This window comes from Ranitomeya variabilis, chromosome 6, assembly GCF_051348905.1.
Source record: "Ranitomeya variabilis isolate aRanVar5 chromosome 6, aRanVar5.hap1, whole genome shotgun sequence".
In the NCBI taxonomy this organism is placed as follows: Eukaryota; Metazoa; Chordata; class Amphibia; order Anura; family Dendrobatidae; genus Ranitomeya; species Ranitomeya variabilis.
The window spans coordinates 353,949,317-353,965,604 of record NC_135237.1 but is presented as its reverse complement, the minus strand read 5'-3'; the positions used below and the strand labels follow the sequence as shown (position 1 = coordinate 353,965,604).

Below are 16,288 nucleotides of genomic sequence, written 5' to 3'. Positions count from 1 at the left end.
TTTTTGTTACTTCTAAATCAGAGTGCAGCTGGCAGAGGAGCATGCAATTCCCTGGGAGTGTGTTTTTTTTTTTGTTCTTTTAAGGAGTTGTCCATTACTAGGACAACTGTTTCTTTAATAATATATTCCCCAATCTATATACATATAAAGCTGAGTATGTGTGTGTGTTTGTGTATGTATCAAGCCACGCCACTCCACATAGCCACACTCACTCCACACAGCCCACGTTGTTAGCGCACACAGGTGGAGACACATTCACCTCGAAAGCCACCCTGCAAAACTCACCGACTGCGACCTCCCAGCCGCTGCAAGCTACAATCAGGGCCGACGCCTTCAGAGTACCAGTGCGCGGCAGACACAGGCCAAATCTAGCTCTGTTGTGTCTAGAATTTATTTGCGCCTGTGAGGCATGACGTCAAGGGGAAGGGAGGAGCCTCATGGATTACACTGCTGTGCTCATAACAGGAAGTTGCTGTGCATGTGTGAGGGGAAAATAGTGGAGGGATCGGAAAATGACAGGTGTGAGGTAAAAATGACAGGTGTGAGGGGGCGAATGAGAGGCGTGATGGGAAAATGAGAGAAGTGAGGTGCTGCTGCAGTATGAGGCTGTGTATAGAGAAGAGTGAGGCGCTGCAGGTGGAGACTGTGTATAAGGCCACATTCACACGTTCAGTATTTGGTCAGTATTTTACCTCAGTATTTATAAGCAAAAACCACGAGTGGGAGAAAAATACAGAAGTGGTGACTTGTTTCTAATAAACTTTTCCTCTGATTGTTTTACTCCAAGTTTTAGCTTACAAATACTGAGGTAAAAATACTGACCAAATAATGTGTGAACGAGGTCTAAAGGAGAAAAGTGTGGTGCTGCAGAAGAAGTCGGCTGTGTATACGATACGCTTTATTGCTGTTGGTGCAATTTCTCTTGGGGTCAACTGTTTCCAATTGTATATGGGAGAGGAGTATGAGGTGCTGCCGGAGGAGGCAACTATAAAGGAGAAAAGCAGTGCCGCAGAAAAATACTGTGTATAAAGGAGGAGCGTGTGGTGTAGGAAGAGGCTGTGTAAAAAGGAGCATGAGGTGCAGGAGGAATAAGGCTCCTTAACTGCCGCCGTTAAGTCGTATCGGCAGTCGTTAAGGGGTTAATATTGTTAAAAAAAAAGTTTATAAAATACTATCAATATTTGGGTAATAACTTAGTTAATTTCTGTTGCAAATCAGTAGTGTTGAATATATGATGTGAAATGTTTTTATGTGCAGTATAATCCTTACAATTTGTTGTCAGTTAGTTACTATGCCCGGGCAACGCCAGGCTCTTCAGCTAGTGTACAATACAAACACCTTTTACTGTTTGACCTCATGTTCCGGAGCCCTGACAGTGATGTCGGTTTGGGCCTTCCCGGGGCCCGTGTGACATCAGCTGCAGGTCTCATGGCATAACACTGTCACGTGACCCTCGGGAAACCTGACGCCGATGTCGCTGGATTGGCATCTGTGTCAGAAGAGAGTAAAGGTATTTTTATTTGACATTAGGCAACGTAGTATTTTTAAGAAGGGGTAATGGACAATCACTTTAAGAAATATGTTTTAAGCGGGTTTTACAAATAAAACATGAGGTTAAATTGTAATAATTGTTTTATGACTGTCACCTTCTCGGCGATCACAAAAAGAGAATATTTGCATTTTGAAATATATTTTGCTTCTTAAAGAAACATAATATAATGACCGAAGGGATATTCCCATCACTTAATGCTATGGTGTACGAAAGGATATGCCATAACATTATAACGATGACTTTTTGCCATTTCTTCTTCAAACTGGAACACCCATTCATTTTTTGTACTGGTAATGGCAAAACCACCTCATTCAATGTAACTGTACTGCGTTTCAGCATCCTGTACAGCAGACATCCCGGAGTATCTGTATGCAGCAAAATCTGTGAAGGAGCTCCTGTGCTTAACTAGCAGCGCATCCTATTAATTTCAAGATGGTGGTCCTGGCCATCAGACCCCCATGGTGCATGGACACAGAGTGCCATGTGGCCTAATTACTCTTGTACCACAAGTTCCTAGTGGGTGGTCTCTTTCTTGAAAATGTCCCAAGTTGTTTGCACTGGCTAGCCCACAACCACATTGTAGCGGTCTTTTATGTGGATGCAACAGCCATCACTGAAAGAAGACGGGAGGGGATGGGACCCGATCATCACAAATTAAGAGGTTGCTTCCTGGGGCATCTACAGTCTTGGAGAGGGAGATAACAATTTAGTCTTCTCGTTATTCAAACTGCATTATCATGCCACATAAGTACCATCCCACTGCTTTCTATCATTTTATTCTAGTGCTATTAATGAAATAACTTGCTTCATATCAGTAAGAAACAATGCAAATGGCACACGAGCAGAAATATGGATTAAAGTGTACAGCTAGTGCTGTTATTAGGCTCTTCTCACTCGTCTGTTAGCTCCTCTGTCAAAAACGGACAAATCAGGAAATATCTCATGTAATCTTTGCATCTGCTTAATTGTTTAGTGTAGAGTACTATTTAGCTAAAAACTATTTTTTCCTTCTTATATTGCGGATTGTAAAGGTCTCCTTGTCTGTTGTAAATAATGTCAATTGTTGCCCTAGGTGTGCTTAAATACATCCTGAAACTATGCTTAGTGCCAGTGACATCAGTGTGATTTATTGATTGATGACATGTTTAGGTATTGTAAAAAAAACAACAACTAATCGATCGTGAAAAATATTACAATTTGAGAGTCCTCAGTGGTTGATACCTTTTAATGGCTAACTGAAAACATGGTAACAAACAGCAAGCCTTCAAGAGTACTGGGGTCTCTCCATCATACCTGAAGAGTAGACCTGAGTAGTCTGGAAAGCTTGCAATTTGTTTCCATCTTTTCAGTTAGCCATTAAAAGGTATCAACCACTGAGGACTCTCAATTGTTAATATTTTTCTATCTACTGGCGAATACGGTACAAAGATGTATATTTTTCCTCATCTAATATGGTCATTTTCTCCTCCTTATAGGTATTTGCTTTTGATCACTGTTTCTGGTCTATGGATGAGAAAAACACAGAGAAATATGCAGGTACAACACAATCATTCACGCTTTTCAGCCAGGATTAACTAAAATGTGAAGAGCTAACACTTTTTAAATGAGTATGTGTGTGTGTATATGTGTATATTATATGCACACTCACGTGGTCTTGGAGGAATGCTCAGCTTGGAGGACATATTTCATCTGAACGTACGGTGTATTAGCTCGTTAATCAATCAGCAATCTAATAGCGTATGTATATACTATAGCTTGGTAAGTGATAGATGTGGGACCGTGTGCGTCCCATTTTCCGATAGAAGGCAGAGATCAGTTACTTGTAGTATCCCCTTGAGGCCAGCTAGAAGAAGAATTGGACAGAGGTAATCACCTTTTTGCTGACTGCCGCAGCTGTACTTGCTCTGATCTGAGCTCTGTGAGGCCCATAATGAGCATGTGTGGGGCTTCTGGTCAGCGTGTCTCTCTGGCAGTGGTTGAGTCTTTGGTTCCTCTTGGAAATAAGTCATCCTCATGTTTCTATCTTGGGTCATGAAGAGAGAGTTGTAATGAGCAGAATCCAAATAAATCACATCTTCATGTATTGGATGTCGGACACTTGTCCAGTATATTTATTAGTCTTGTGTCACCGTTACAGACCTTGACGTTAGCTGGAAAGGTTCCTAGCCTGTATCTTGGAGCATGCACACAGGACATCATCTCTGCGTAGTGCTGTATAGATAGAGCAGAGCGCCTGTAGATCTACTGTATGTTGCCTCTGATTTGTATCAATTCACAGTATGAAATGGTAAAGCCTGCTGTCATATTGGATACATTGTGGTTATATGGACGGTGTATATATTATTTATTTTACATAGAATAATCCTCATTTTATGCTTGGTCAAATGGAAAAGCCTGCTGTCTTTCAGAATGCTGGTATATTGGATACATTGTGGTTATAATCCTCATTTTATGTGCTTGAGTTTGCAATTCACATTTTGCAACTTCAAGCACCACCACTGGTTAAATGGCGTCCACTCAAGTTGTGAAAGAAGCGAAATCCTGACTGTGTGCATATTACACACTGTCAGGAATGGGCAATTTGCAGACACATAGAGTGCTTGCAGAAATGTATGTGGAAGCCGAAAAAAAACAATTTGTAGCATAAAAGCAAATAATTTCTGTTGTCCTTCAGACCTCATGCACAAATTGCACATGGGGTCCCCATAGCAGCTCCGTATGAGTGGAAGAGCTCATCAGCGCCACTGACTAAGCAGAAATCTGCAACACTGACTTCCTGGGCATATGCAAAGAACCGGTGGCGCAGTGCCTAGGTAATGAATTGTGAAGCAATGCCCTAGCGGACTAGCCCGCTGTAATCTTAAATTGGTCGAAATGAAGATTGTTTTGGGACATCAGGAATACATGAATAGGGCTGGGGGACATGATAGATTCTCCTTTAAAAGTCATCTGTTAGTAGGTTTTAGTTATGGAATCTGAGAGCAGCCTGATGTGTAGTGGCTGAGATCCTGATTCCAGCCATGTTGCACTTACGGTACTTTACTTCTTAGTGTATTCTGGACAAAATCTTTCTTTTCTCTGATGTAGAATTGGCAGGTGTCTGAGCTGTGTGTATGTCCGCCATCACCCCACAAACAGCTTCTTGTATATACTGTGTATTGTCAACCAGCTGCCAATTATTTGGGGAGATGGGGTTACACAGATGAGCTGGAATGGTTTGTATGACACCTAGTCAGGCAGTAATAATCTCCTGCTGATAAAACACTGATTGTTTGACACTACAAGCTCAGCTTAGTAGGTGACACATCCCTGGAAGCAGGCTGTCTGCCATTACATTATGCTGCTCTAGGATTGAATAGCAATAACTTGGCGACAGAGTCCCTTTAACCATGATGAGATGTAGCAGGAATCTAGTGGCCAAGTTTCTGCTGCCGGCAGCTGGATGTGGATTACTTGGCTGATGAAGCATGATTTATCTCAGAGGTGAATTCTTCAGCGATTGGTCATGTAACATTCAATATGCCCTACCCTTTTCTTTATCCCGACATATGTTGATTAATATATACCGGTATTCCTAAATGAATAATATATTCTAATCTTAAATTCATGCAGAAAAGGACTTCTCTGTGTTGTAAAGGTCCCAATACATGACAAATGAGTAAAATACACTATCTTGGGTCAGAGTAGGTGACGACTTTTGGATTAGAAAGTCCGATATCGGGTAAAGGTGGGCATCAGCTTGCTGGCTTGTCAGTGATGCATGCAGCCGCACATGGGCAGCCCGGCTCTATTATGTATGCCAGTCACTCTCCCGGCTCAGCTGTCGGAAGAGGAAAGGAAGTAATGACACTCGCTGATTGACTGCACTTGGCAAATGTACAGGAGGACTAAAGCTCTGTTGTTCCTTGGCCTTTTTTTATTCTACGAGTCTTTCAAAGCACCAAAACTAGAGTATTAGTAATGAAAAGAGTCATTTGTGCACATAATCATTTTACTGTATTATTTTGCAGGTCAGGAAGTGGTTTTTAAGTGCCTTGGGGAGGGAATTCTTGATAATGCCTTTCAGGGATACAACGCATGCATTTTTGCATATGGGCAAACAGGTACGAGAGTAAATGTATGATTCAATTTAAAGACATAAGTTAATAAAGTAACAATATCAGTATGATAATATATCCATGCTTAATATCTAAAAGCAGATGTTAGAAAGAATTCTTATTAGTCTTCTTGTGCTATCTGGTGTTCTGTCATATGTTGATTTTGTACCTTGCTCCAGGTTCAGGAAAGTCTTTCTCTATGATGGGCACGGCGGACCAGCCTGGATTGATTCCACGGCTCTGCTGTGCCTTATTCCTGAGGGCGGCAGAGGAAGAAAATGACTCTCAGACTTTCAAAGTGGAGGTATCCTATATGGAAATTTACAATGAGAAGGTTAGAGATCTTTTAGACCCTAAAGGGTAAGTGCCTCTTACATGTACATCTTTATGTTTCACCTTTAGTTGGACATTGCTTTTATATTGTATTCATTTATTGAAGATCCTCTGTTATATCGTTGTCGTGGCGTAAATACATGTACATAACTGAGATGTCATAAATACCATCAACTTCTTACAGAATGACCTGAAGTTAGAAAGATTTTCTAAAAAATCTTTCTAATTGTTTAGTGTAAAATTTCATGGTAAAAACACCTATTATTCAGAATCAGGGGCACAGCTATAGGAGGCTCCTATGGTAGAATTTGCACCAGGGTCATTTAGTTTTTAAGGAGACATAGTTACAATTAGCACAGGTAGGAGGACATCTGATAGGCTACATTCACGTGTCTAGCAGTTATTTCAGTTCTTTAATCCAGAACAGAAATAAAGTGATCCATTACAGGATCCATTAATTTTAATCCGGAGCTAAAACAACACCTCTTACATTTTTTTCTGTTGAAGTCCAGTCCAGCTGTAAACCAGTTTTTATTTCAAAACTAGATTTACTTTTTTTTATTCTAAACTGTATTAAAAAATGTTGCAATTTTCGTACTGGCCAATGGAGCTTTTCTCAAGTCATTCCTCCTTTTGTTTCAGGAAATAACATATGTACCTAGCCACAATGGTTGGATCCCAACCCTGTATTTTGCAGTGATCAAAGGAGGGGGAGCAGGGTCAGTTGTGACATTACCTAAAGTGATTGGTGGATCCTGTGTTATCAGCTGTGTTAAGGTACCGTCACACTAAACGATATCGCTAGCGATCCGTGACGTTGCAGCGTCCTGGCTAGCGATATCGTTTAGTTTGACACGCAGCAGCGATCAGGATCCTGCTGTGATGTCGCTGGTCGCTGAATAAAGTTCAGAACTTTATTTGGTCGTCCGATCGCCGTGTATCGTTGTGTTTGACAGCAAAAGCAACGATACCAGCGATGTTTTACACTGGTAACCAGGGTAAATATCGGGTTACTAAGCGCAGGGCCGCGCTTAGTAACCCGATGTTTACCCTGGTTACCAGCATAAAATGTAAAAAAAACAAACAGCACATACTCACATGCGTCCCCCGGCGTCCGCTTCCCACACTGACTGAGCGCCGCAAAGTGAAAGTGAAACCACAGCACAGCGGTGACGTCACCGCTGTGCCCTGCTACTGCCGGCGCTCAGTCATTGCAGGAAGCGGACGCCGGGGGACGCATGTAAGTATGTACTGTTTTTTTTTTTTTACATTTTACTCTGGTAACCAGGGTAAACATCGGGTTACTAAGCGCGGCCCTGCGCTTAGCAACCCGATGTTTACCCTGGTTACCCAGGGACCTCGGCATCGTTGGTCGCTGGAGAGCGGTCTGTGTGACAGCTCTCCAGCGATCAAACAGCGACGCTGCAGCGATCGGCATCGTTGTCGCTATCGCTGCAGCGTCGCTTAGTGTGACGGTACCTTTAGAGGTATCACCTGTCAATATAATCCTGTCTCTGCTGATAAGAAAACACATGTAAAGGCCCCGTCTCACTAAGCGATTTACCAACGATCACGACCAGCGATATGACCTGGCCGTGATCGTTGGTAAGTCGCTGTGTGGTCGCTGGGGAGCTGTCACACAGACCGCTCTCCCCAGCGACCAACGATCAGGGGAACGACTTCGGCATCGTTGAAACTGTCTTCAACGATGCCGAAGTCCCCCTGCAGCACCCGGGTAACCAGGGTAAACATCGGGTTACTAAGCGTAGGGCCGCGCTTAGTAACCCGATGTTTACCCTGGTTACCAAAAAAAACAAACACTACATACTCGCCTTTCGGTGTCCAGGTCCCTCGCCGTCTGCTTCCTGCTCTGACTGAGTGCCGCCGTACAGTGAGAGCAGAGCGCAGCGGTGACGTCACTGCTGTGCTCTCACTTCTCACTGTACGGCCGGGAGTCAGTGAGAGCAGGAAGCAGACGGCAAGGGACCTGACGGACATCAGAAGGCGAGTATGTACTGTTTGTTTTTTTTTACATTTACGCTGGTAACCAGGGTAAACATCGGGTTACTAAGCGCGGCCCTGCGCTTAGTAACCCGATGTTTACCCTGGTTACCAGTGAAGACATCGCTGGATCGGTGTCACACACACCGATTCAGCGATGTCAGCGGGGCCTCAACGACCAAAAAAAGGTCCAGGCCATTCCGACACGACCAGCGATCTCACAGCAGGGGCCTGATCGCTGGTACGTGTCACACATAGCGAGATCGCTATGGAGGTCGCTGTTGCGTCACAAAACTTGTGACTCAGCAGCGATCTCGCTAGCGATCTCGCTATGTGAGACGGGGCCTTAAGCTCTTCTGAAAGAACAAGAAGTAGGACTCCCAAAAAAGCCCCATTGCCAATGTGAAAATTGCAAGAATGCTATTTTCATTTATTATTTTTTAATAAAGATCATGATGTGAAAAAAACTTGCCATTTTTGTTTTATAGTACATGGAACACAAAAGCCTGGTTTACATAATAGGATAGCTTATGTTTAAAATACAGTAGTCGAATGTTCAGACATCCACCTCTAACTCATACGGTTTTTTCAGTGCCAAGCAGGGATAATGGGACCCAGTTTTCCTGATATGGGGCTGGTGATGACTGCATAGTCATCTTACTTAACACTTGCCTGTCCCGGCATCACCCAATATACTGCTCCTCTCTCTCTGATATAAAAGCGACATGTGAGCAGACAAGTCTGTCTGTGCCCAGATGTTTCGAGGGCAGCGCGGAATGGCAGATGGTAACCTAGTCAGCACTGTGATTTGTGGAAGCATGAGCCATACATAATGTTGGAAATTCATAATTTGTTGAAGCACCATCTTTAATCAGCTTTTGAAGATCATTTATCTACAGTATGTGTGGATTTCAGATTATAATCTTATTAAGTTTCTCCCTATTCAAATTCTAAAAATGAATGAGGAGGCAAATACAGGTGCCAATGGAGAACTCTAAAGATGGCTAGGATAGGCATAGTGAATGCTATCGAGGGCTGTACAGCTTTATTTTTTCATTATTTTAAATTCTGTGGTGTAAGTATAATGACTGGCATATCCGTTTTTGTTGAGCTGATTCCATACATGGTCCAAAACTGACAATTATCTCTCCTGATTCCACCATCTGCAGGAAAGCTGGGCTGCGTTCTCTATGGGGAGAGCAGAGTAAGCTGCCACCAGAATCCTCTGCCTGCAGAACAAGGGGATCGGGCCATTGATTTAAAACTGCCTGAGCCTTCTTATATTCTAGTATTTTGGGGGAGGGTCCTAAAAGGCCCGATACACATTAGATGGTTGGTCAATTCAACAAAGTACCGTAAGTGAGTTCGGATGACTTTGATCTAATGTGAATTGGGCCTTTACAATGTGGATGTTAGAAAGTAGACACTGGCCCCCATGTGTTACATTCATTGTGGCAGGTTGTCTGATATTGTACAACACAGTTTATTCTACATTTATTGTACTATTAACACATAATGTTACATGCATCCCCACGTTCACCCCATTTGATAGTATTTTAATGATAACCTTGACTTGGAGTAATGTCTCCTGAAACATAACCCTCTTTTTCATGGAGAGTCAAACTGTTCCTAACATGTATTACATGGACTCACATAGTGTCGCACCCCAATGTGATGGAGGGTTGTTTGGGTGAGCAAACCTCCTCTCGGCATTCAATAATGTGATATCATGAACCAAAAGCCCCATCATCACTGTTTTGCAGTGGGACACTCTTTTGCTTACATTCTTGGTTGTTTGAATGCTGTATATTTTTGGCTTCTTAGTCCTGTTTTGCCATTAATTGAACTTTTGAGACCAGAATAATAGTTGCAGGGATGTGAGAATAAAAAAATAACAAGGGGAGGAAAAGCAGACCCCCAAAACACATAGACCTCCCTTTTAAGGCCTACATATTCATTAAAATTGGTGTATCACTAGGCAACCCCAGTTTAATCAATTCAGGACCCTAATTAGTGGCGGCAACTGACTGTGTGACAATGACTGTCTATGTTCCCGGAGCTGTTGTGTTACCAATAGTGTTATCCGAGGACGCTTGTGTGCTACTAGAGTATCTTCGGTGTGCTTGAATACTATGTTCCAGTCCCCGCGGCTGCATGTCTCACTGCTGTTTGACAGCCGCAGCACATGCATGGTTAACCTGTTTGTTAGGCAATCCATGTATGTGTAGCAGCTGTCGATCAGCAGTGAGACATGCAGCCGCCGATATTCTAACATAATATCGGAGCACGTTCGCTCATCACTACTTACCAGCTCATCACTAGTTACCAATAATTCTGTGAGCATGAAAGTGTGGTCAGCTTGTCCAAACAGGCTATTAAACAACCGCCAATTGTCTGGATGAAAGCTGATCGACGGTCATTTAATCTGGCACATATGGGCTGTCTAAATATAGTCTCATAGACTTGCTCTTAGTCCCATTAAGGTCCTTTGTACACTTTTCTGCACCTTTACCATAATTTTATCAGGCTATTTTACTGCTGTCAAGAGTTGAATGTTTTTAAGGGACTTATCCAGTCCGCTTCTAATGAAGCTGTATATATTTAACTGTGTTTGTATTTTGTCTCTTCTAGAAGCCGACAATCCCTTAAAGTCAGGGAGCACAAGGTCTTGGGACCATATGTTGATGGTTTGTCTCAATTAGCTGTAACTAAATTTGAGGTAATATTACATATTCTCCAATTATTACAATACGACAGTTTTCCTCATTTCCCTGTGAGCTGCCATTTTTAACATATCTATTTTAATAACATTTCACACCCCAATACTTCTTTGCTTTTTTAATAAGGACTGAATCATTAAGGCTGGCATGTCGTACACAATTCTTAATGATGGGCGTGCTGGAGTAAGATGCGCCTGGAGACACATGCTACTTAGAGAATTACCGTAGGTGCATCTCACAACTGTCGTGCACCTCACCAGAAATGCCTCCACAGCCATTAATTGGAGTACATTTCTGATGAACGTTACGCCACCAAGCTGACGTAAGTTTTGAAGAACTTGCCAGTCGGGATTTGCCTTGTTTTTTCCCACCTGTGCTCTGCCCATTTTGGCAGATCTAGCAGAAACTGGTGGGAAACCGCTAAGGCTACTTTCACACTAGCGTTGTCTCCGCCGCACAACGGGGGCAGCGGATGCATTTTTCCAGCGCATCCGCCGCCCCATTGTGAGGTGCGGGGAAGTGCGGGGAGGTGGGGGCGGAGTTCCGGCCGCGCATGCGCGGTCGGAAAAAGCGGACCGTCGTGAGCAAAAAACGTTACATGTAGCGTTTTTTGCTCCCGACGGTCTGCCACTGCACGACGCATCCGTCGCACGACGGGTGCGACGTGTGGCAATCCGTCACAATGCGTCGCTTCATGTTAATCAATGGTGAAAAAACGCATCCTGCAAGCACTTTTGCAGGATGCGTTTTTTCGGCAAAACGACGCATTGTGACGGAATGCAGTTAACGCTAGTGTGAAAGTAGCCTAAGTCGTCAATTTTCAACTCTTGGATGAGTCCTGGCCAAAAGTGTCGATGTGGCAAGTAATAGACATTTCCAATCCATCTCACTCATCAGCCACTATGGATACTTATTCTGTAACTTTATGCCAGACGTAGTGTTTGTGACTCGTTCAGCAGATCTTTGCACCTATCTACTGTGCTCCTAATCTGCTAGTCAATTAATTGTAAAGTGTTTGTCACAGCAAAATATCCTGTCTTAAGTGGATTACTCCTAAACTGATTAATTGTTATACAGACAAACAGCACAGCTCTCTGCTTCGGCCAGTGGTAGTATTGACATCTGGTTAGGAGATTCTCATGTTTTTTCAAGAGCAATTAAACTAATGTTGTAATGTTTGTAGCATGAGTAATGGTGTTATGAGGCGGAGATCATAGCCAAGTGATAGCCTTTTTAACTATTTTCTTACTGACAACAACTTTTCCTAGTCAGGGGCAGACACCAACTGCTTGGGGCCCCTGTGCAAGAAATGTGTCTGGGCCCCCTCCTTATATATATCTTGTAGATTGTGAGCCTTCGCGGGCAGGGTCCTCTCTCCTCCTGTACCAGTTATGACTTGTATTGTTTAAGATTATTGTACTTGTTGTTATTATGTATACCCCTCCTTACATGTAAAGCGCCATGGAATAAATGGCGCTATAACAATAAATAATAATATACATACAGTGTGTAGGTATGTATGTGTATATATGTGTGTATATATATATATATATATATATATATATACATACACACTGTGTGTGTGTGTGTGTGTGTGTGTGTGTGTGTGTGTGTATATATATATATATATATATATATATATATATATATATATATATATATATATATATATATATATATAGCCACACACTTACATGTGTATATATGTATATATATTACATAGCCTCCTTTATTATGCATATTGCCCTTCCTTATTATACAGTGCCCTCTCTTGTTATGTACAGCACCGTCCCTTACATATTGGATTATATAGAGCCCTGTTTATTATTACATACCGTCCTCTCTTGTTAGCTGTATAATGCAATGATGGCGTATGGGAAAGATTCTTTTTTAATGGAGGAGCTGATGGACTGGTAGTCTGGTCGCCGCCGGCTGCTCCATCAGCAGTCATTTTATATCTCACAAGAGAGGGGACTATGTAATAAAAGAGGGCGCTGTGAATAACAAAAATAACAAGACTACACTATGTAAGAGACAGCACTGTACATAACAGTATAGGAAGCTATTTAATAATGGACGGCATCATATATAACTAGAGAGGATTGTATGTAATAATGGACAGTTAGACAGTGTTATACATAACAAAAGAGGAAACTGATAATAATGATGGTAAGTGAGTAGACTATATACTAGGGGACTGTTATACATAAGTGAGTACACTATATACTAAGGGACTGTGTTATACATAAGTGAGTACACTATATATTAAGGGCCTGTGCTATACATAAAAAGTGATTACACTATATACTGAGGGATGGCGCTATACCTAATAAGCGAGTACACTATATACTAAGGGACTGTGTTAGACATAATAAGCGATAACGTCTTCCTCCACCTCCCCCTGTTCCTAAATCCATTATAAATCCCCCTTCTTCCCATCCCGATCCCCCACACCCCTCATTGTCCTCCTCCCCCGCATCCCTTTATTGTCCTCTTCCCCACCCCCATCATTGCCCTCTTCACCACCTCCATCATTGCCTTCTCCCCACCACCCTCATCATTGCCCTTTCCACCACCTCTATCATTGCTTTCTTCCCCACCACCCCCATCATTGCCCTTTCCACCACAGCCATCATTGTCCTTTCCACCACCACCATCATTGCCTTTTCCCCATCACCCCCATCATTGTCCATTCCACCACCTCCATCACTGCTTTCTCCCCCCACTCCATCATTGTTCTTTCCACCACCTCCATCATTGTTTTCTCCCCCACAACCCATCATTGCCCTTTCCACCACCTCAATCATTGCCTTCTCCCTCAGCTCCTCCATCATTGCCTCCTTCCCCACCACCCCTTCATTGTCGTTTCCACTGCCACCATCATTGCCTTTTCCTCCACCACCACCATCATTGCCCTTTCCACCACGTCCATCATTTCCTCCTCCCCCACCATCCACATCATTGTCCTTTCCACTATCACCATCATTGTCCTTTCCACTAACAGTATCATTGACTTTCCGTCACTCCCATCATTGCCTTCTCCCGATCACTCCCATCATTGCCCTCTCCTCCACCTACACACAGTCATGCACCGCACCATTCACACACACCACCACTCATCTCTATACACACACACACAGCAGACAGCATCTCTCACCTCTCCGCACGCTCTCTCGCAGCCGTTGCATCACCGTCGCCGGCAGCTTCCTCTCTCTGGCACAGCTGCGCACTGAATGATGATGTCATCCAGCCGTGCTGCTGACTGCTGTGTGAGACAGGAAGAGCGGGCAGAAAGCAGGACGGATCGCTGCAGCTCCGCTCTGCTGCCATTTTCTCTTGTAGGCAGCAAAGGTGCAGGATCTGTCCCTGCCCTCCGCACATAAGGGCAATCTGGCAATCGGCTGCACATGCGGTGTGTCCGTCCCTGGTCCTAGTATACTGATGTCTGTTAACTAATTAAAAAAAGTATATTATTTTGGTTTTGGACTATTATTTTCACTAAATTGGCTTAAATGATAAGACGTTGGCACAAGACACATGACCATGTGTCACCATTCTATACCTCTTATTAAAAGTCACCTCTATTCTCTATAACAGAGGGATTTTTAATTTGATTCTTTATTGGTTTTTGCATAAGTCGATCAGCAGTGTCTAGTCTCCTACTACCCCCTGCTGCAGCGTCAGAGAGTGCACAGTTCGGTCCTGTGGTTCGACTGACTTTGACTCAGTGACTTTGGCCCAAGCTTTCAGTCAATCAGGAGCACGCTTGTTATGGACTGGTAATTTAGGAGCGACATGCGACTAGCTCTGGGCAGGTGGTAACTATACAGACCGCAGTTCCTGATCTTAACACAACACTAGCAGTAGCCGTGGGATGTTCCTGTCACTCCCTGGACACCTCGTCACAGCCGGAGAACTAGCTACCCCTAAAGGTAGAAACAGGAAAGCTATCTTGCCTCAGAGAAAATCCCCAAAGGATAGGACAGCCCCTCACAAATAATGACTGTGAGAGGAGAAGGAAATGACATACATAGTATGAAACAAGATTTAGCAAAGGAGGCCAATTCTAGCTAGATGGACAGTAAGGAAAGAAACACTGTGCGGTCAGTAATAAAAACTAGAAAAAGTCCACCGCAGAGATATGCAAAAATCTCCACACCTGACTAAAGGTGTGGAGGGCAAAAACTGCAGCCCAGAGCTTCCAGCTTAGCTAAATAGATCCATACTGATAAGCTGGACAAATGAGCAAAACATAGAATGTACTGAACAATAAGTCCACAACAAGTGGACTGCAAAAGGACAAAAAGGACTTATCTTTGCTGAACTGGACAGAGTGTCAGGGAAATCCAAAAGAACAGTGGCTCCAAGCAGGAACAATTGACAACTGGCATTGATTGAGGAATAAGGCCAGACTAAAATAGCCGAGCCAGAAAGACGATCAGTGGGAGCAGCTGCTGAAGCTAAATCCAAGAAGCATCTATACCACTCAAAACCACAGGAGGGAGCCCAAGAGCAGAATTCACAAAAGTGCTACTTACAACTACCGGAGGGAGCCCAAGAGCGGAATTCACAACACACGCTGTCCCCCCCCCCCCCGATAAGTAGGAAGCTGGGAGGAAATGGAACAGTGCACTTCTATTTGAGAAACTGAGAGTACCCCCTTAAGTTAGCTGATCAGAATTTCTTGCAGGGATTCAGGGTTTCAGCTGTGAAAGTAAATGGAAGAGTACCTGTCTGTGCTGTTCCTGTTTAATTCCAACTAACCATGTTTAAATAAATTGAAAACGGTTGTATGGGACCGACATAGTGATGACCCATCCATAAGGTAGGCCAATGGTATGAGATTGGTGGGGGTCCAAAACCCAGTAACCCCGTGATCAACTGAAAACTGCTCTGGTCATTGCCCAGGACTAAACAATGTATGGGGCAGATTACAACAGCAGTTTACATTATTTAATGGCCACCACCTGGTACTCCTGTTTTTCTCCTATTGCTTAGTTCCACCTGCTGCCAGAGCGTTTTTCAGTTGATCGATGGTTCCGTGTCTTGGACCTCCACCGATATATTGATGTAATCCCTTTTACAGCAGGCTGTTTTTACATGTCAGTAGGCTGTGCCCCTGCACAGGCTGACTCTGGTGGCACTGTTGGACAGTGCCATACCTTCTGGAGATGCTTTCCATTCACAAAGGGAATTCTGCCACCCAGTTATCATTTATTCATATACTAGCTGAAGAGCCCGGCGTTGCCTGGGCATAGTAAATATCTGTGGTTAGTTATAGCACCTCACTTCTCTTACTTTCCCATCACGCCTCTCATTTAGCACCTCACTTCTCTCATTTTCCCATCACACCTCTCATTTTCCCCCTCACATCTTTCATTTTCCCCCTCACATCTCTCATTTTCCCCCTCACTCCTCTCATTCTCCCCTCACTCCTCTCATTCTCCCCTCACTCCTCTCATTCCCCCCTAACATTTGTCATTTCGACCTCACATCTGTCATTTTCCGATCACTCCACTATTTTCCCTCACTCCTCTCATTTTGCACTCACACCTTTTCATTTTCACCTCACACCTCTCATTTTC

The 16,288-nt window shown here is 43.4% G+C and overlaps 1 protein-coding gene across 5 annotated transcripts in view; it reads left to right on the top strand.

Annotated features, from left to right (window-relative positions):
* The window catches only part of KIF13A (kinesin family member 13A), a 242,705-nt gene that overhangs the window by 124,220 nt on the left and 102,197 nt on the right, over positions 1-16,288 (top strand). For all 5 annotated transcript variants that reach the window (XM_077269946.1, XM_077269944.1, XM_077269945.1 and 2 more), the window contains 4 exons: positions 3,028-3,088; positions 5,563-5,655; positions 5,829-6,009; positions 10,615-10,702. In XM_077269946.1, coding sequence (XP_077126061.1) covers positions 3,058-3,088; positions 5,563-5,655; positions 5,829-6,009; positions 10,615-10,702 — 393 coding nt within the window. In that variant the 5' untranslated portion in view covers positions 3,028-3,057. The remainder of the gene's footprint in view (positions 1-3,027; positions 3,089-5,562; positions 5,656-5,828; positions 6,010-10,614; positions 10,703-16,288) is intronic.